Below are 22,398 nucleotides of genomic sequence, written 5' to 3'. Positions count from 1 at the left end.
AAATACAGAGAAAACCTACATTGTTGATGGTTTAAAGTACAATATTTATTATTTTAATTATCAGACATTTGCAATTGCTTGTTCTGTCATCATCTAAAATGTACTGTCTGAAACTATATTCATTAATGATCCTCTCCTTCAAAACTCAGTGACTCTGCTGGACTTCCCATATTTCATAAATGTTTGGAGAAACTTTTTAAAAAAGCAATCTGCAACATTCTTTTTACCCACATCTTACAACACGTCTATTTATGACTGCTTCCTATTTTATGCCCTTTTTAATCAACCAGTCACTCAGTGCCACTGTTAAGTAATGTCTGTCAAGTATGGATTTTCCTTTCCTATTCTGTAAAACAGCACCTTTTTCTAAGACCTAGATGACTTCCTACTTCTAACTATGCTCAAAATCTCTACTCTTTAAAATCACTGAAAAAACACTTTACAGGACACTACCCTTCAATACGTACAGAACGAAGTTCAAACTCTTCAGGCCTATATTTAGAACATTCTGTTATCTGAAACGATATGCTTCTCCATCTTTAGCTTACTTCTGTCCACTAAGTTAAAATGTTTGTTCCAGACTTAATTTTAAACTCATTTCTCAAATAATGCCAATAAGCATTGTGTCTTTGGTCACATTATTTTCCATAGCTTGGATACCCTCTTCATTTTTTTACCTTCATCTGATAACATATTTTCCTTTAAGGCAAAGCTTTGATCTGTGTCCTTCTATGAAATCAATGAATAAATCTCCATTTTTTTAAAATTTTGCTTTTCTTCTCTATACTTACAACACCTTTTTAGTAATACCCTCACTTTACTCTTGATGTGGAGTACACAACTTGTGTTGTTCTTGTGTTTTGGAAGTATGTTTATAAACTGGTTGTTAATTAAGCATTTTCCCACAAACACAGTGCAATAAATGATTTGTTTCCTAGTCTCTAGAACTAGAGTTTAACTAACGAATACAATTAGAGTAAGCTGAGAAAGAACCCTACTTTTCATTTTGCGTATAGGTCTCTCTTTCTTCACTTCTGAGATGAGAAATTCTCAAAAAATATTGAGTAGTTTCTGAGGGTGGAGTAGGGGCAATTATTAATATGGGCTCTGGAGCTAGACTGCCTTGTTTTACATGTAGGCGCTTCCGTTTACTAACTCTGTGATCTTGGGAAAGTTATTTAACCTTTCTATGCCTCAGTTTCTGTACTTTTTAATAAGATAATAACAGTGCCTACATCATAAGCATTCTGTGAAGAATAGAAAAAGTTAATGTTTGTACATTCATTAGAATGCTGCCAAGTATTTAATAAATGCTATATAAAATTTGTTAAATAAAATGTACTTAGGCAGGACTAACTCCTTCATAATCGTCTATTTTAAAATATCTGTGCTATTTCTCTGTGTGGATGATAATGGTCAAGAACACAGACTCCACTGTCAATTTTTAATATCCACAACATTAAGTATAGCCTCATTATATAGAAGCTACTCAATAGATACTTGGTCACTTGCTTAACTCACATTCATAATATGTACTTTTCCTTTAGCCGTTATTAAAATTCACACCCTTCCAAGAAGTGTTTTCTAAATAAAATAATTAATTTGTAAGTTTAAAAGTAGACATTTGCAAGGCTATCTCTCACATATACAAATCATTCACATCATTTTATAGATAATATGGATTGTTTAATCCAATAGTTGTTAGTAAATTCATTTTGCAAGGCAGTATTTAAAGCATCCTCAATTTTTACAATTCTGCAAACTACGTACTTGTTTACTTAAAGAGTAGCCTTGTTCTCAAAAAGAATACCTACATAGGTTTCGCTTAAAACATTTGTTACCTTTTGTTTTTTACAACTGGAAACGGTAATATTTTCGTCTTGTTCCTGAGGGTCTTCACACTCGTCTACAGTGAAAGGTCGTTTTTTAGAGGAATTTGAAACGTTTTTCATTATGCACTGTGAAACTGAGGGCACCTTCACACAAGTACTGGACTTGTTGATATTCTTCCTAGGTTTTACATGAATATTCATTTCTTCCTTTCTCTCCAGGTGCAAAGTCTTCTTTCTGTTATGTCGCATTTGGCACAGGATAAAGGAAATGGTTAATTTAGCATTTTTAGCACATATTATCTTCATATCTTCAATAGTTTTCATGACTTTCATAACATGGGCCATTTTCCCTAAGTCCTTCCGAGGGGCAGCCATCACATTTTTGAGCAGGGTGGAAAACTGAGTGTAGTTGTATTCTAACTCTGTCACAGTGCTTCCATAATTTATGGATGCTATACATGGCACAAAGTCAATGTATGTGGAAAGAGAATACTTAGACTTCTTTAGAAGTGTTTTTATTTCTGAAAGTTCTTCAAGTTCTCTTGAGAGCAAATGAAGAGCATAGGAGCAATTAACAGCTTCATTATATTTGTAGATAATATCCAGATCGTTCTTAAGTTCAGAAATAGCAGTCTCTATCACTTTCCAAAGACAATCTGTTGAATTATCTTTAAGAAATGAGAAAGAAGTCATTTCTTCTTGGCACTGAACCAGTTCAGGAAGAAGTGACAAATCAAACCAAAGCATACCTCGAAACCTCTGTTTGTCTAGTTTCTTTGCCATTGAGTTTTTAAGAAAGTGAACTGTTTCTGAGAGCATGACGATTTCAATATAGGTTTCAATGGCCGCAGGTTTTAAAATTACTGCCTCATGGTTGTGGTTTTTCACCATGTCCAAAACATTTTCTTGTGTGATAAAAATATTATCTATGTTATCTTCTTGCAGCAACTGAAAGTATTTTTTTAAAATTTCTAAGTGATCGGTACATCTCAAAGTGAGTTCCTGTAGTTTTTTAAAGTCTGCAAATTCAGCTTGATCCAATATTTCACTAATACAACAGATATCTGGATATGAAAGCAAAGTACTGTTAAACCTAGAGTTTTCTATGCTAATTGTTGCTTTGTTTACTAGAGCATTTGACTTTCTGGAAGCAATCATAGTATTCTCAAGCCCAGTACTGGAAATGCATTCACTGCTTAAACCTTTACACAACGTATCACATATCTTCTGCAACTTAGAAAAAGCATGTTCATTTATTTTGAGTAGTATTTCTTTGCTGTTCTTTCCTGAGTATTTTTTGCAGAAAGACTCTCTCTTTTCTTTCCAAACGAGACTTTTTGCAGCATCAAAAAAGATATGTTCCAGACCATAAAGAGATATTTTAATACTTACTGCCTCATTGCTCTTGATAAAATTAACTTTTGAGGAGATCATTTCTATAATAATCCATAGATGGTCTTGTTTTCCTGGACAGGAATCTTTTTGGGGAGAGTCCCCATATATACTGATCAGATTTAATGTACTTTTTCTCAAGGATTCTAGGTCTCCTAAACTATCTCCAAAGTTAACTCCACAGGTAAATGGAACAGAAAGAGAAAAGTCAAAGCAATCAGAACAATGTTTCATTACTGCCTCACACTCATTAATCTGTCGTTTGTATTTTAAGAACATGTAGTATGAACTGATTTCCCTTTTGGTTTCTTCAAACACTTCAACCAACTGATCATGATAGTTTTGCAACTCACAGAATGCATGATATTTTAACCTGCCTTGAAAAGCAGGATAGAAATTGGATTGTTGTTGAAACCCACGTGGTCTGCCAAGCAGCTCACTGTACAATGTCTCATCATACCAAAGCAAGCTTCGGAATGTTGGCTCACCTCCTAAGAGCCTTGTTTTGTTTTCAATGAACTGAATAGTTTCCATCATCATTTGAAGTTCTACAAAGGAGTCAAGAGCACACGGTTTTAATTTGCGTCTGCAGTTATACCACAGGTTTTGTTCTACCAACAGGTCTCTTGAAATCAAGATTTGTTTAAATGAACATTCTTGTTTTCTTTCAAAAGCTTCAACAAATAAAGGGAGAATATTTTGACAAACTTTAGTTTCTTCCTGTAGAATCTGCAAAGATGATGCTTCATCTGCCCTCTTCAAAATTTGAGCTATCTTAGCTATAGGAGCCAAATTATTAGTTAAGCAATGTTCTTCTTTTAATTCATTCACGTATGATGTAGGCATCTTCGGAGGAGGAGAGACGTTGGAGGTTTCAGAGTGGGCATGTAGAAGAGGCATATGATTCATTCCTTTAATGCCTGGTTTGGAATTACAGGCTCTTCCTGAGTGCACTGCGGAGTCAGACTGAGAGTCATGACTAACTTTTCCTTCCTCTTTCTTTCTTTTGTTAAGCTGATTAGAAGCAGTGTTACTCAAAGAGACTGCCTCAGTAGCACCTTTAATGCTTAAATGAGAATCGACCAAGTTGTCTTTAACTGTTTTCTCACTTAAGTAGGAGGATTCTTCTAATGTCTTATTCTTTTGATTTTTGTACTCAGTCTTAACACTTGATCCTTCAGCCATGGTTTTGTGAAATGAATCTTTTGCTTTCTCTGCTTGTTTATCTTTCCACATTTTTCTGTCCTGAATGTCTTTCTTTGCAATACATTTTGGGGAAGAAGAACCCTTTATGTTATCTTTTAAGAGCAGAAAACTATCATGGGAAAATAGTTTCTTCATCATATTGTCCTTACTTTCTTCACTTACTGATGTGAAATCCAACTCAGAATTCTCAATAACATTTGTTCCATTCCCGTCTATGCGGAAGGAATTACTTGAAGAGCAATGTTCTGTCTTTAGCAGCTCCTTTCCAGCACATCCTTGTTGACAGTGTGGTACAATGGTAGACACTGCTGAAGAATCTACAGCAAAAATGCTCTGTTTATTCAGGTAAGATTGTGAAGATTCTCCCTCACTGTCTGTCACTAGAGTGGCTGATAACAATTGAGGAATACTGTTACACTTTTTGCTTTTTATCAGAGTTAGATTTAATGGGTCCATAAGGAAGTTTCCTGTAATAATGCCTGGTTTGGAGCTCTCATTAGGAGCTGTCCATTTTTCTATAGGAAAATTTACTTCCAGGTTTCTTGTATAACCAGATAAAATAAGGTTATTTGGTTTGTTGATATCAATATTAAAAACATGCGTCACACTTGATTCTAAGACTGAAATAACTGCATCAGTTTTCACCTTTGTGTGGGCTATACAAGTTGCATCATAATTTTTGTCCACACTAAAATTTACGTTGCTTTCTTTTATGCAAGTTAAAGATACTGAATTCCTTTTACTTATTACTTCATTAGCTTCAGAATTGTTTTCTTTTGTTGTACCCTTAATATTACCATGTGCTGAATGGTTCTTAAGCTTTTCATATTTACTAACGTTAGATAAAAACTCTGCATCGATTTGATTTTCTCTTTTAGTTAGTTTCTCATCTGGGCAGTCTGGGGAAGAGAGACACCCAGTTTTTCTAGAAAAGGGCTGAAGTTCTGATGATCTGGGATTTCTCAGACTGCTAGTGCTATAAGCGGACTGACCTGTACTTTGGGACCTGGAGCAGAGGGCTAACTGTGATTCAGGATACTCTCCATCACAATATCCTCTCACGCGAATAGTGGTGGGACTTCTGGAGACACCGGACACATTTTTCTCAGAAAGGCACTTTGTGACTCTCTCTCCACTTGTTTTATAAGACTTGTGGTTTGATACATGAGTTAATGATTTATCAACTTCAAATCCCAAAGCCCTTTTCTCTCCAGGCTTGTCGTATTTTCTTTTTGACAAAAATTGCTTAGTGGAGTAATATCTTCTTTCAGACACAGAACTATAACCTTGAAGGTCACAACTTTCCCAGAAATTATCGCATATTACTGCATATGCTTTTGGTAAAGGGCCCTTTCTTTTTTCTCCCACTTTAGCTATAAGCTGCAAAGACGTGTGAACTCTTCTGTGAGCTTTTTTTAAGTGACGAACAGCTCTGTCAAGTTTTCTGGAAAGACATCTGCTTTTGCATAAAGATGCTTCACTAGTTAGAATATCCGGGACACTCCTAATGTGTTTTTCTGACCGTGAAGAGGTTTCAATTCGTCCTTGGGATAATGAAGAAAAACGTTCCAACAAGTCCTGACTGGTTAGCCTCCTCCTATTCCCACAAAGTTCGTGATGTCTTAAATCTTTATGTGGTATATTCTGGTCCCTAAAAGGTGTATGTGGCTTTCTTTGGCTAATGCTTGATTCTGTGTCCTTTTTACTTCCAGTATCATTACAATCGGTTTTTGACTTTGTAAAGGAACACCTGCTTTCGTTATTTACTGTTGTGACATTAGAAGGTTCAGTAACCAAAGGTCCCTTGTTTTGCTTTTCAGAAAGTGAGGTTTCAGATTTACTCACTAGTCCTGATACTTGCCTTACATTACCAAATTCACCTTCCGATGGATGATGTGAATTTTCACCAGAACACTGGGAATGAATTTCAAATCGTGGAACTTCTTCCTCCTCCTCCTTTATTTCTGATTTTATGGCTTCAGTTCTATATTTGCAGGAATTATCTTTCAATGCAAGGGATTCAACAGCAGGACTGAATCCTTGCATAAATATATTAGTAATCGTAATTTCTAGATCAGGAAGTAAAATTGGGTTGAAGAGCTCTGCTTTGTTTTTTGCTGTAGAGAAGTAAAAACTACTTTCCTCAGAGTAATGCTGATCGCTATTCTCCCTCCTTGTGGTGCTTTTCAAAACTTCTGTCTTCCCATTAGTGCTTCCTAACAGACCTTCCCAACCGATGCGAGACTTCAGAGTCTCGTATGAGGCCCCGAAATCTTCATAGAGTACATTTCCATGGCTATGAGCATCCTGTTGAAATAGAAAAGCACTGTCACTCCGTTCTGATCCTACTTCAATCTCATTATCCAATTTGATGCTTTGAAGAACTGAGTTGTCACTTACCGACTGATGAAATGAGTTGTGTAATTGATTTTTATCCATATCTGTTTCACAATCAGAAACCCTATATTTTACTAACAAACCAAAATCTGGACCCTCAGAAGAACAAGTTTCTTTAAACTGGTATCTTGGGTGATCTTCGAGATTTGTGCCTAACGCCGGCACTGGAGCATCAGCTACCTGAACTACAGCATGTGAGGCTACATGCCCTGAAGAACCTGCAACCTGGGGAAATGTTGTGGAAACCAAATGCTCTACAGTCCTTCCAGTATCTTTTTCGTTTATGGCAGTTACGGTACCTTCATTTTCTAATAATGTAGATTCTGTGGACACATATTTTTTTCCCCAAGTCAAATTAAATGTAGTAGAAAATTCTTCAGAACTCAGAATTTCTATGCTATTGTAATCTTTATTCTCCCTCCTTTCATCTACAGTGGTAAAATTTTTGTTTGCATGAAAACTCTGCTTCTCATCTCCATGTATATTCCCTATGTTGTTTTCTGTAGACAAAGCAATGTCTTCCACTTCAGCCTCATTCTGGTTTTCTTTATCATTATCTCTCTGTTCTCTGCAATCAACATTCAGGTGCACATCACTGTTCAACTGTGAATTACAGAACTGAGTGTGATCTTGACCTTTACTGTTAACTTGAGAATTTTCTTTGCAGTCTCTTTCACTGTTCGCTAAGGACACTGGATCATTTCCATTTCTCCTTTTAACACATATATTTTCTCTAGCTATGCTGCAATTTGCATTATGAGCTGTTTTAATGTCATGAGATGAAGTAACGGCCGGTAGTTGTTTGGCCTGAGGAATGTCTTTTGCTTCCTGCAAAGCATCAGTCATAACGCTAACACAGTTTTGATCTGGTTTTTCCAATTTCAGTTCCATCCGTTTTTGAGAAATGGTAAAACTTGTGTGAACGTTATCTTTGTACTCTAAAGAGTGCTGAGGATGCTTTTGTGAAAGGTTCTCCAGTCTTGGAGTAAGATGATTTTCTATTTCCAATGCTAGGTGATCTAGCTCATACTTCTCCTCTGTGGTAGATGAGAAAGATTTTGGCTTTTCTAACCCTTGAGTAATTAATATTTGATCACAATTTTCCACCAAATAATCAAGATTCTCATTCTCTTTGTTGTCTTGATGCAAAGAAATGTAACTATCTACTGGACTGATTTTTGTTTTATTAGTAAAAGAATTATCACTTTCTTTCCATACATTTTGCTTTTCTTCATGTTTGGAATTGTCTTCTGGCCCAGTGAAGTTTCTCATCTTTCCAATATCTTGAATGTTCTCATGTATGCTTTCTTTGCTTTCGAGTGGAAAAAGCGTAGGCATTTGGTGACCAGTCTGATATACAGTTTTAAAATTAGAAGACTGTGGTTCTGGAGAGATGTGACTATTATATACTTTTGTACAAGTATTCACTGATTCGTAAGAGTCACGTGGCTCACTATTTTGTTCAATTAAAATTGGAATGTTGCTTCTCTGCTGGGATCTCTGAGCTTTTTCTCCACTGTGTTCTTGGATTTCAACTTCTGAGACTACATTTGACACACACATTGGGAAGGAAAAATTATCGTGGCTCTTACACTGTTCTGCCATGGTAATTTTACTGGGAGCTGTACAATCATAGGTCTTATAGCCCATGTTGTGAGCCTGGGTTTGTGACTCATTCAAAGAGATTTTGAAGCAAGGGGCATCCAAATAATTAGTAAGAACAGTCTGATCACCAGGCATGACTTCAGATGATGAGGCACGATTAGTTGGCATAGATGATAGGTTTATTTCTGAATTAGCAAAATCTAAACTCTTCTCCAATGGCAAAATCTCATTTAAACCTGTAATAGTATTATGTTTTCCCATGCTTTCTTCTCTCTTCATCAGTCTTGGGTCTTTGATGAGTTTTGAAGTAATAACTGTGCTTGAGCCAATATTGTTATGAAGGGGAAAAGCAGGAGCAAAACCACTTAAAACATCTTTAAGATGTGTCAAATTTAAGAGGTCATCATTATTAACACTTTCTCTGGTATCACTGGGAATAAATGAAGGACCTGAATCATATGCATGTACTTGAGAAGTGTCTCTACATTCTGCTGAATTGTGCTCCATCTGTCCACTGTATGCTTCAAGTACAGAAATGTTTCCATTTTGCACATTTCCATAGGAGTTAGAAATATTTGAGTTGTAAGGATTTATCTCTGAATTTAGTGCACTGCATGAACAGTTTTCCTGAACAAATGGATCTATAGGTTTCCTGAAATGCTCAAAGATGACAGTAGCATCTTTTCCTTTTCCAATTCTTTTGGCCACTGTACAGTTATTCAGAGACCATGTTCTTTCTGTGGAAATAATAAGAAAATAAGGAAAAACAGGAACAAAAAGTGTTTCTTCAGGCAACTCTATTAATGCAAGTAAACTATGTCATAAGCGGTTTTAACTGAAAGTCGATCAAATAACCTAATGATGATTAAAGTATGTTCTCAGCAGAAAAAGCAAGAAGAGGAAGAGTAACCGACCGATAAAGTATAAATGACATAGTATGAAATTCTGCCCTATAGACCCATTATAAGTATTTGCCATAAAAAATTTGAATTTTGACAAATACTAAGAAATAGAAAAATTAAATAGGAGTAAAACCATGTTGCTCACAGACTAGGTAATTCTTATATTAATTTCCTATATGCAGATATTTAATAATAGAATCTATTCATTATTAGGTAAAATTGTCTCCCTCCACCTACTGTTACCTTGCTTCTTTTCCCTCTACCACAGGAGAACAAAACTGGAAAGGAAAGAGGAATAAGGTAAAGAAACAGGAGGGGGAAAAGATCAAAAAGGCTGCACAAAATCCTTCCCAGGAGCCAAAGCAAACCACTACCCCTGCTCCATTATGAAATAACTATTCTGGCAAATAATAAATATAAATAAAAACCTGGAAAATAGAAGCAAATTTTCTTTTTATAATTTATAGAGATTTATTCCTAAAATTTCATAAAGCACTTCAATGTAATAACAAAGGAACTTATAAAAACACATATTTAGCAGGTAAAATGTTCACAAAGCATTCATAGCTAACTAATACCATGAAAATACCATTGTTAAAACAGATTATTAATGAGAAGTTGCTCATGAACAATATACGAAGTTATAATCATATCACTGGGAATGTACCATGAAGTTCTTTTTCACAGAATGTTAAAAAATAGCTCGGTTGAAGATTTCTAAATTATATAACTATTGTGATTATCCTTTTAATTAGAGTAAGCTATAGTGGAAATATGTTTGAAAATACAGATGTGGGACTTCCCTGGTGGTGCAGTGGTTGGGAATCTGCCTGCCAATGCAAGGTACACGGGTTCGAGCCCTGGTCCGGGAAGATCCCACATGCTGCGGAGCAACTAAGCCTATGCGCCACAACTACTGAGCCTGTGCTCTAGAGCCCGAGAGCCACAACTACTGAGCCTGCGCTCTAGAGCCCGAGAGCCACAACTACTGAGCCCACGTGCCGCAACTACTGAAGCCTGCGTGCCTAGAGCCCGTGCTCCGCAACAAGTGAAGCCACCACAGTGAGAAGCCTGTGCACCGCAATGAAGAGTAGCCCCCGCTCGCCTCAACTAGAGAAAGCCTGCGTGCAGCAACGAAGACTCAAGGCAGCCAAAAATAAACAAATAAAAAATAAAATTAAAAAAGAAAAAAGAAAATATAGAGATGTAGTGCTTAAGCTGGAGTGGACAAAAAAAAAGGAAAGGTGGATCCCTATACCTCCTTATACTGAAATAAAACAAAATTCATTAAAAAATAAAGCCATAAAAATACTGGAAGAAAACATGGAGGGATAGTTTTATAATCCTGGGGATAGGAAAGTACTTTTTTTTTTTTTTTTGCGGTACGCGGGTCTCTCACTGTTGTGGCCTCTCCCGCTGCGGAGCACAGGCTCCAGACACACAGGCTCAGCAGCCATGGCTCACGGGCCCAGCTGCTCCTCAGCATGTGGGATCTTCCCGGACCGGGGCACGAACCCACGTCCCCTGCATCGGCAAGCGGACTCTCAACCACTGCGCCACCAGGGAAGCCCTAGGAAAGTACTTTTTAAGCATGGATGGAAGTCAGAAAACCAAAAATGAGAAATGATTTCAATTACATACACATTAAATATTTTAACAGGTCAAACCCATGGTAAAACTTAGAAAAATAAACTGGTGAAAAGAATATTCTGAATGAGACAAACTTAGTACACAATTACACATATATTGGAATACATAAAGAATATACAGATATCTTCAAACGATTAATAAAAAGACTATGCAATAGATAGTTGGGCAAAGTACTTAAACAAGAAAATCACAGGTTAAGTAAAAACTGTCAACAAACACAAAAAGACGTCCAACCCCACTAAATACACAAGAAGATTCATATTAAAAAACCTTTTAGATGGCAAAGATTCTGAAGGATAAGTAATTGCCCTTTTCAAGATAAAAACACTCAACAAACTAGGAATAGAAGGGAACTTCCTCAACAGGGTAAAGGACATGAAAAAACCCCACAGCTAACATCATATTTACTGGGGAAAGATGAACACTTTCCCCCGAGGTTCAGGAACAAGCTATATACCTAAGACCAAAGAAAACACATGTCTACACCAAAACTTGTTCAAGAATGCTCTTAGCATAATTATTCATAATTGCCAAAAGGTGGAAGTGACCCACATGGTCAACTGATGAATGGATAAACACAACGTAATGTATCCATGTAACAGAATATTTTTCCATAAAAAGGAATGAGGTACTGATACATGCTGCAACATGCAAGAAGCCTGAAAACACTGTTAAGTGAAAGTCACCAGTCATGAAAGGCTACTGTTTATGACTTCACTTAATGAAATGGCCAGGCCAGGATAGGATCATATATAGAGACAGAAGGCAGATTAGTGACTGTGTAGGGGTCGTGGGGGGCTTAGGGGAAAAGGGACAGGAGAGCTTTCAATGGGTAAAGAGTCTCTTTTTTTGAGGTGATAACGATAACATATCACACTCACTAGGCTGGCAGAAACATTTTTTAAATTTAGTTTTTATTTTATACTAGAGTATAGTTGATTTACAATATTGTGTTAGTTTCAGGTGTACAGCAAAGTGATTCAGTTATACATATAAATATATCCGTTCTTTTTCAGATTCTTTTCCCGCATAGGTTATCACAGAATACTGAGTAGAGCTCCCTGTGCTATACAGTAGGTCCTTGTTTATTATCTATTTTATATATAGTAGTCTGTATATGTTAATCCCAAACTCCTAACTTATCCCTCCCCCTTACCTTTCCCCTTTGGTAATCATACAGTTGTTTTTGAAGTCTGTGAGTCTGGCAGAAACATTTTTTTAAAAGTATATGGGGCTTCCCCGGTGGCACAGTGGTTAAGAATCAGCCTGCCAATGCAGGGGACACGGGTTTGAGCCCTGGTCTGGGAAGATCCCACATGCCGCGGAGCAGCTAAGACCGTGCGCCACAACTACTGAGCCTGCGCTCTAGAGCCCGAGAGCCACAACTACTGAGCCCGTGTGCCACAATTACTGAAGCCTGTGTGCCTAGAGCCCATGCTCTGCAACAAGAGAAGCCACCGCAAATGAGAAGTCCGTGCACCGCAATGAAGAGTAGCCCCCGCTCACCGCAACTAGAGAAAGCCCACCTGCAGCAACAAAGACCCAATGCAACCAAAAATAATAAATAAATAAATTTATTTTTTTAAAAAAAGAAGTATATGTACTGGCAATGATGCAGAGTAATTAGGTAACCTGACACAACCACTTTTGAAAACTGTTTGACATTGTCTTTGGATTAAGTTGCACATTCCTGATGTAGATGTATACGCTATAGAAAAACTCTTGCACATATGCACTGAGATGCGTACATGAACATTTAAAACAGCAATATTTGGAATATGAAGAAAACTACAAAATGTCAAAACATCCCCAGAGGAATAGTGTATAGTCACAAAATTGAATAATATGGGGTGTGTGTGTGTGTGTGTGTGTATGTGTGTATACAAATATATGAGTGAAAATGAAGAAACTACAGTTATACATATCAGCGTGGAAGAATCACACAAACATAACACTGAGCAAAAGAAATAACAAAAATAGCTGCAATGGCCTTCCCTGGTGGCGCAGTGGTTGAGAGTCCGCCTGCCGATGCAGGGGACACGGGTTCGTGCCCCGGTCTGGGAAGATCCCACATGCCGCGGAGCGGCTGGGCCAGTGAGCCATGGCCGCTGAGCCCGCGTGTCCGGAGCCTGTGCTCCGCAACGGGAGAGGCCACAACAGTGAGAGGCCCGCGTACCACAAAAAAAAAAAAAAAAAAAAAAAAAAATAGCTGCAATGTAATTCTAGATATATAAAATCGAAAATAGGTAAAGCACAACTATTTTGCTTAGATATTCATAATGTATTAGAAAATCATATTCAGAAGTTGTAAGACCAGCACAAATGCTACTGAAGTAGAAAAATATATGTATCTTACCAGCCCTTTTAGGAAATCCTGTTGAGAGGAGTCTCAAAGATGTCATAAGGTGTCCTTTGTCTACTTTTTGACCAATAAATTTTACTGTTACTATTGCATATGGAAGACACTGCCTAGGTTTATCTACTGGCTTTGAAAGATCATCATATTCATAGAAGTATACCTAAAAGATAAAGAAGGAAGAGAACATTTTTATGCTGATTAATTTTTGCAGACTTGAATAAGCTCCTATTTTAAAAAATCTAGATAACTGCATGTTGTTATTTATTAATCAGCTTCCATACAGCCCCACTCTCCCTGGATTCTTCAACCCTAGTTTTCCTGAAGAGGAATTTTTTTCCCCACAGCATATTATTTCCTTGATAGGCTTCCAATATCAGCAGAAACAGACACAATCTGTTTTTAAATAAAAAAGTATTTTTTCATTAAAACTTCAATGTTTTGCATATGCTGGGAACCACTATATTTTATTTGGGAGGAAAAGTCAATTAGAAAAATAACAATAGCTTAATACATCTTACATGTGGGAGCATATATATATTTCTAAAATATTTATCCTCACTTAATCATATATATGATTATATATAGTATATATTACATAATTTAATCTTCTATAAAAGATTAAAGGTCTACTAAGTATCTCAGTAACATATGACAGAAAATTACTGTGTAGTAATTAGTCTACCATGTAATGACTAATACATAAGCCTTTTCTCCTTTTGTGAAGATCAATAACATTTCAAAGTAGCCTTGTTTGTTTTGCAAGTTAGGAATTAATCTATGAAGCATCTAAATAAAAGCAGCCACTGTACTTAGACCGAAGTTAAATGTAAATCTGGAAGCTTCTTTATTAATGTTCTGGTATCACAAATATTAAAACAGCTTTTACTATCTATTTATTTAGGTCATATTATGGTGAATGAAGTAAGAGATCTCCATTTAATATTTTGGGCAGTTGTTTTAAGGCTTGTATCATACAGTGTGAGGCATGTGACTTTCAAGTTGTCAAATGAACCGAAAAGTTAACATACTGCTGAACTGTAGGCTTGTAGTTCAATGGTATCTTTCAAAGAGGGGACACTTCTTGACATATGGCAGTCAAAATTAGGAGAAGGATCCAAAGAAACTTTGTTTTTATCCACTGAAGGCTGAATTTTCTTCACTTTTCCAAAAAGAACCTGGAAAGAAAAAGACAAAAAGAAGTTAAATAAAAATATACCATAATAAAGATGGTAAAAAAATATATATATATATATACCAAAACACTTTAAACTCTCATACTAGGAAAGTAAAGCTAGCTTCTTTTTTAAGGAAAGAAATTCGAATGGAGAGATAATCCATGTCCCAGATGAATGGCATGACTTATTGTAATTATGTCAATTCCCCCTTAAATTAAACTCAAAGACTATAGTAGTTCCAATAAAAATTTCAGAAAATCCATTTGTAGAAATGAGTTTTAGTTTAAAAACTTCCCTGGAAGACTAAACAAGAATAACATATAAAATTTTGGAAACAATTTTTTGAAAAAAATTTGGGTCAGAAATAGAAAATGATGGAACAGGAAAGGTGACATGCACTTCCAGATATTACATACTTTTTAAAAGAACGGTACTACCACAAAAAAGGCAGAGAGGGGAAAAAAGCTGCACAAAATAAAAAGCCCAGATAAGTCCAAGCATCTATAAAAACATAATATGATATTAAAAGCATCATTTGAAATAAATGAAGCAAAACCAGATTATTCAATAAATGGTGTGGACTTGAAAAAGATTAAATTCCTCTCAACCTATAAACCAAAATAAATACTAAACAAGGTAAATATTTAAGTAATATAAACACTGTAGAAAGAAATACAAGCAAATATCTAACCTCCAAGTGAGGATTCTTTTCTAAGCATAGTGCCAAAAAACCATGAACTAAAAACAAATTTCACTGTAAAATATTCCAAAACTTCTGTACGCTGAAAACAAATGAGTATAAAAATTTTAAAAACCATGAACTAATGAAGTGATAAAAGGTGGGGAAAAAGTGCAATTAATATGAAAACAACCACAAATTTTATTTAAGTCAGCAATTCTATTACTTTTATTTTTTAATATGCTAATAATTCATTCAAAATTGAAAACAATACTAAATGTAATGTGGTACCCTGTACTTGGATACTGGAAGAGAAAAAAACATTAGTGGAAAAACTGGCAAAAGCTGCATAGTTTGTATTAAATAGTACTGTACCAATGTTAGTTTCTTTTCATTTTATTTTATTATTTTTTTAAAATTGAGATATAATTGACATACACACTGTTAGTTTCAGTTTCTTAGTTTTAACAGAGGTGTTATAGTTATATGAAATGTTAACATTAGGGGAAGCTGGCTAAATTGTATACAGGACCTTTCTGTACTACCTTCATAATTTTTCTGTAAATTTCAATTTATTACAAAATAAAATGTTTATTTAAAAAAGAAAACAATAAGTGATAAAACATTATACACAGAAAAGCCTATCTCTCAACATTCACTTTAATGAATTGATAATGCTTATGAATCAACTAGAAACAAAGAAACGAAAAACCAAGAAACTAGCAAAGGATATTAATAGGCAGTTCACTAAATACTGTCAATGAATATACGCAGAATGTTAAGCTCAGCAATAACTATGAAAAAGAATAAAAAACTGAACCAACAATGAGAAACTATCACATGTTATGACTGGCAAATATCTTTTAAAAAATATAATACACAGAGTTAGTGATGACGTGAGATAACAGACATCCCCCACAGGCTGTGGAAAGGAACGTCAATTAGTACCACCTTTCTCAGGACAACTGGGCATTTCACATCGAAAGCTGTGAAAGTGTACACATACCTCTGACTCCTAATTTGACACATAGGAATTAATCAATTAATTCTTAGCAAATAATCACAGGTGTGTGTAAAATGTACCTACATGAATAATCAAAGTAGTATTTAAAAGTACAAAAATAAGAAAACCAAGTAATTTATATTCCAACATTAAAAAATGTGTTGCACAAATTTATGGTAGAGTTGTACAGTGGAATTCTACGTAGTCGCTCAAAAGGATACTACAGAAGAATATTTATTTAATGACATGGAAAATGTTGATTTTATAATCAATGAAAAAAGCAAGTTACATAATATATAAAGAATGTATTTTGGGGCTTCCCTGGGGGCGCAGTGGTTGAGAGTCCGCCTGCCGATGCAAGGGACACGGGGTCGTGCCCCGGTCCGGGAAGATCCCACGTGCCGCGGAGCGGCTGGGCCCGTGAGCCATGGCTGCTGAGCCTGTGCGTCCGGAGCCTGTGCTCCGCAATGGAAGAGGCCACAACAGTGAGAGGCCCGCGTACCTCAAAAAAAAAAAAAAAAAAAAAGAATGTATTTTAATGACAATTATACAATGCATATCCATATATATGAGCAGAAGACTAAGTATTAGGTATACAAAAAAATTGTGTCATTATTAATGGGCTTTTTGGAGCTTCTTAGTATGCTCTAAATTTTCTAAAATCAGCATGTATTATTTTTTTTAATATAAAAATAAAAATAAATTATGATTTATGAATTTGATAATACCTGAGGTCTAAAAATAATTAAATTATACCAAATGAACCGTTGGTTTTATGTGAATGTACATACATCCTAAATTACACAACTGAGAATCCTGCCTACTTACTGTGATTTTAGTAGTCCTGGCAAAGTTGCAATTAACAAAAAAGTATATCTTAACCAGTTTGTCTGTTGATGCTTACAATTCGACTGTAAGATTTTTTTTTTCAATTTTGCGTAATTTTAGACTTTAAGAAAAGTTGCAAAACAGTTCAGAGATCCCATATATCTCTACCCTGTTTTTCCTAATGTTAACATCTTATATAAGCATGGCAAAATTATCAAAACAAAGAAAATATTGTACTACACTATTAAGTAAAATAAACAGTAAGAGTGTAGCAACTCTAGCTTAAGTCAGAATTATTAATACCAATGTCTTGAGGAAAGACACTTAGAACACTCTGGTATTAATTATAGTCTGAACAAAAGAGAGAAAGATAAGAAGGTCAATTAGGAGAGAAAAAATATACATTAGGAAAACCAATATGGTAAAGGCTGCCTTTGTTTACTTGAAGACTTTTATGCTGCACACCCACTGGAGTCAAAAATAGGGGAGGGCTTCCCTAGTGGCACAGTGGTTGAGGGTCCACCTGCCGATGCAGGGGACACGGGTTCGTGCCCGGGTCCGGGAAGATCCCACATGCCGCGGAGCGGCTGGGCCCATGAGCCATGGCCACTGAGCCTGCGCGTCCGGAGCCTGTGCTCCGCAATGGAAGAGGCCACAACAGTGAGAGGCCCGCGTACCTCAAAAAAAAAAAAAAAAAAAAAGGGGGGGAAATTTCAAATGATGATGATGATAGTAATAAATAATTAATATTTATTTTATACAATGCAACTTTAAAACATTAATAATTCATATTGAAAGTAAAATACAAAAAAAAAAGAAAGTAAAATACATTTAGGTCAATTTAAAGCAAACTGAATATAATATTTAGTATTTGTTTTGTGCTACCAACCTTAAAAATTATAATACTTTCTACAGTAATACTTCTACTGTGAGCAAAATTCAAGGCCACATCAACATGTCTAAATATATAAATTCCAAGAAGAGGGTTGCCTAGTATCTTCAATGTAGATGTTCTGGTACTTATTCCATTCTGATATATCTCAGCCACATCACTCTGAGGAAGTGCTAAAAAGCAGAAATGTTCTTCAAGTTCTCTGCCATGTCTTCCATTCCCACGCATCTCTGACCTAAAGCAAACAGCGTGTAATTAAATGAGAACATCAACAGAATTTTCAAGGAGAAGATGAATACTTGAGCTAGCTTGCTACAGTTATGGTAACTATCCTATGGTAACAAGTTAGGCTGAAAAATCATCTAAGGAAAGAATTCAGGAAATAGTTCAATAACTACTTGTGTAGGCCAATGGAAATAAGGGCTAACATTTCCTGAATGCTAATGTCCCCAGCACTGTTAAGACTTAACCGTTTCATGCATTTTGTCATTTTGTTCTCAAATCCCCAAGAATTGAATTACTGCTATTACTATTACTTATTGTCATTGTTACACACATTTTTAAAATGAGAAATATGAGGTTCAGAGGGTTAAAACTTGCCAAAATAGTAAAGTGACAGAGTTGGAAATATATATGCCAATTCTTGTCCATTAAGTTCTGGAGCTAAAGTTCTTATTTGTGTTACAGAGGGAAGGACATGCGTTTCTTAAATATACACAGAGAGGGACACATAGACAATACACTTATACATGGTCAATTATTAGGGCCATTCTCTATTCTCCAGGGATCTAGGTCACAACTGGGAGAAGCAAGCTAGAACTTGATTACAGGCTCCTATCTTGGCACTATGAAAATTATAAATCATTCTCAGAAAAGGTTATAATCTAAAGTACAGACACTGTTGAACTTTTACCCACATTCCACGAGAATCACTGAAACATATAAAACACCTATCCTTCTCCTCCAATTGGTGCACCAGGGAAGGGAGTTCTACATGGCCTGCTCAGGAGCAGCAGCAGCGGCAGCAACTGCCACAGCAGGTGATAAGGACAGAGAGGTTCAATCACTGTGACACAAGTGTGATTCCAAAAGATTATCAGCAATGGAGAAGCTACAGAACCGAGAAAGTAATGTGCATACCACAAAAGGAAAACTGCTCTTGAAAACCACATGCTACCTATATTTGTTATTTCCTGGAACACCACTCAAAGAATTTGTAAGTATACTATGCACATTAGTGTATTAATATTTATTTGCAAAAATAATTCACCTTTACAGTAGACAGGCCCATGGCAACAAAACACATGGCAACAATAACAAGCAAGACTAACCGATGAGATCATGACCATTTCTCTCAGTTCTGGAAATGTCAGCCTTAACTTTCAACTCCACTGTCATCATTTCCTGCTCTTGTTTTTAGCTTGACGTTAGACTCTATAAACCACTAAGATCTCCATGTTGATTGTTAAGGTTTAATTCTCACAGAAGAATTACAATACTTTTTTCTGTTTTCCTAATTTCTCATGTGGTTTTTCTTGGGATCTGGAAGGACTCCCACAACAAAAGCACAAAGCATGAGAGGGAGGGAGGAAATCAAAATATATTGTTGTAAGGTTCTTACAGCACACGTGAATCACATTGTGTGAAGGCGTATTGTGATAAAGATGTATACAGGCATACCTTGTTTTATTGTACTTCACTGCATTGGGCTTCGCAGATATTGCATTTTTTATGAACTGAAGGTTTGTAGCAACCTTGCGTCAAGTAAGCCTATTGGCACCGTTTTTCCAACAGCATTTGTTCACTTTGTGTCCCTGTGTCACATCTGGGTAATACTCGCAGTATTTCAAACTTTTTCATTATTATTATATTTGTTATGGTGATCTGTGATCTGTGATATTTGATGTTACTACTATGATTCACTGAAGGCTCAGATGATGGTTAGTATTTTTTAGCAATAATGCATTTTTAAATTAAGGTGTGTACATTGTTTTTTTAATGCTATTGCACACTTACACTATAATGTAAACATAACTTTATATGCACTGGGAAGCCAAAAAAATTGTGTGAATCTCTTTATTGTGGTCTGGAACTGAAGCTGTGATACCTCCAAGGTATGCCTGTAAAGTAAACCCTAGAGCAGTGGTGCCGTTGACATTCTGGACCAAATAATTCTTTGTATTACCTAGTCATCTTATTGGCTGAACATTATATCCTGTTAATGGACTGAGTAGAATGAAAAAAATACACCTTAATAAAGATCCGATCCAGGGCTCCAAAAACCTTTATAAATTCAAGTAGAAAATATTCCCTGAAGGTTTGCGTTAGTAATAATACTGTTAAAAACTTTGTACTTTTCAATGTATATTCAGAATTACACTTGAAAAAAATTTAGGACTAAATATGATTTACATAATCAAAATTACCAATTAAAAATTAGCCTTTAGAACTATTTCTAGGTCTAAAAAGGTTTGTAAAGGGTTGACTTTCAAAGTTATTCAGACACTAGGATCTATGTTAACTTGTGAAATGACAGCGGCTCTGAGTTTCAACAATTCCATTTCAGAGACGATAGGTAAAATGAATCCAAATAGTCTTTTGTCTTTTTTTTTTTTTTTTTTGGCCGTGCCACCGTGCGTGCCTTACAGGATCTTAGTTCCCCGACCAGGGACTGAACCTGCACTCTCGGCAGTGAAAGCACAAAGTCCTAACCACTGGACTGCCAGGGAATTCCTGTACACAGAATATTTTCAATAAATATACAGTTGGCTCTCTGTATCGGTTGGTTCTGCATCCATGGATTCAACCAACCATGGACTGCAAACAACTTACAATCCATGATTGGCTGAATCTGAGGATGCAGAACTCGTGGATATGGAGAACCAACTATGGGACCTGAGCATCTGCAGATTTTGGTATTTGGGGCAGGTCCTGGAACCAATCTCCCATGGGTACCAAGGGACAACTGTAAATGTAAAAGACTTAGATAAAACTCATATTGATGAGAAGTTATATAAGTTAGCAAAGCACAATGAATAGTGGTAGAGCTGTGTCACCAACCTAAATTCCCATGTGTGCACCATGGCAAGACCCTGCTGATAACCAAGGCCCTACAGCAGCATGTAGGCCCACATCCAGCCCTGTCTTCTGTCACTGGCCTGCACCACTAGGCTCACCTGCAGCTAGCCCTTCCACAGTGATGGATACCCCTGGCCCCCATCAGGCCTCCACAGCTACATGTCCATGGCAAGATCCAGCAGTCATAGTAATGCACACCAACAGCCAGGACCACACCAAAGCTGTCAGTGCACCTGCCATTGGCACTTGCCTTGATATCTGCCCTGGCCCCCACTGCTACATGTGTGTTTATTTGATTTCTTTTTAATCCTAGAATTCTAAGTATTTAATCACATTTTGAGATAATCGTTTAGTTACAGTAAATGCTTTTTGCTTCCATTTTCCTTTCTTTATTTTATTCACTGTAAGTTATCTTATTGTTCCCAAGAGAGTATAACTTTAAAATGAGTTAACATGTTACATTTTCCTTTCTAACATGAAATTTAATTATATTGCATTTAATTCATGTAAGTGTTCATCTAACAAGTGGATTCTTAGATATTTTTTGAGTTACTAGGAAACAGAACTTCTCTTTTCCTTTCCTTTTGCTCCTCTTCTTCCTTATTCCTCTTTTTTCTCAAGTAAATTCCTCAGCATCGTCTTCTGCTCGCAGATTCACAAAGCTGAGTCCACTAGAGCTGGAAGAGGCTGTAATGATCCTCCTGTCCATGAGTTCCTGACCTGGGGTTCACTTACACAGGAAAAGTCCCAGGTTGGCTATTGTGGGGAGCCCAAAAACCTTAAAATTCTGTGCAAAGCTCTGTGTTGATGTGCACTTCCCTGGGAAGAGGGGCTATAGCTTCATCAAATTCTCAGAGGGGTCCCTGACCCCAAAGGTTAAATAAGTATCACTGATGAGAAAAACAATGGCCAAGATGTCAAAATAGCTCATCCAGGATCACATAACTATGTAGTGGCAGAACCAGGAGTAGAAATTTGGTCTCTGGCTTCTAGTACAAGGCTTTTTCTGCTACACTAAGAAAGCGGGCCTAGCTTCAATTTTTATGGGGTTGTTGATATACAGTTTATGTCTTCTTTTTTTAAATTTTTTCTTTCTTTTTTAAAAACTTTTTATCGGAAACAACCTAAATGTCCATCAATAGAGGAATGCATAAAGAAGATGTGGTACAGATACACATGGAATATCACTCAGCTGTAAAAAGGAACGAAACTGGGTCATTTGTAGAGACGTGGATGGACCTAGAGATTGTCATACAGAGTGAAGGGAGTCAGAAAGAGAAAAACAAGTATCGTACATTTGTGGAATATATGATAATGCATATATGTGGAATCTGAAAATATTGGTATAGACGACTTTATTTACAAAGCAGAAATAGAGACACAGATGTAGCAAACAAACA

At 36.2% G+C, this 22,398-nt stretch overlaps 1 protein-coding gene across 1 annotated transcript in view; it reads right to left on the bottom strand.

The window, feature by feature from the left end:
* The window catches only part of TEX15 (testis expressed 15, meiosis and synapsis associated), a 40,915-nt gene that overhangs the window by 3,820 nt on the left and 14,697 nt on the right, over positions 1 to 22,398 (bottom strand). Inside the window, 4 exon segments of the mRNA XM_067721498.1 lie at positions 1,842 to 9,169; positions 13,341 to 13,503; positions 14,372 to 14,518; positions 17,918 to 18,155. Of these exon segments, the coding sequence (XP_067577599.1) occupies positions 1,842 to 9,169; positions 13,341 to 13,503; positions 14,372 to 14,518; positions 17,918 to 18,155 (7,876 nt within the window).

The sequence above is a fragment of the Pseudorca crassidens genome, chromosome 21 (genome assembly GCF_039906515.1).
Source record: "Pseudorca crassidens isolate mPseCra1 chromosome 21, mPseCra1.hap1, whole genome shotgun sequence".
Classification (NCBI taxonomy): Eukaryota; Metazoa; Chordata; class Mammalia; order Artiodactyla; family Delphinidae; genus Pseudorca; species Pseudorca crassidens.
This window is presented reverse-complemented; position numbering and strand designations above follow the sequence as displayed.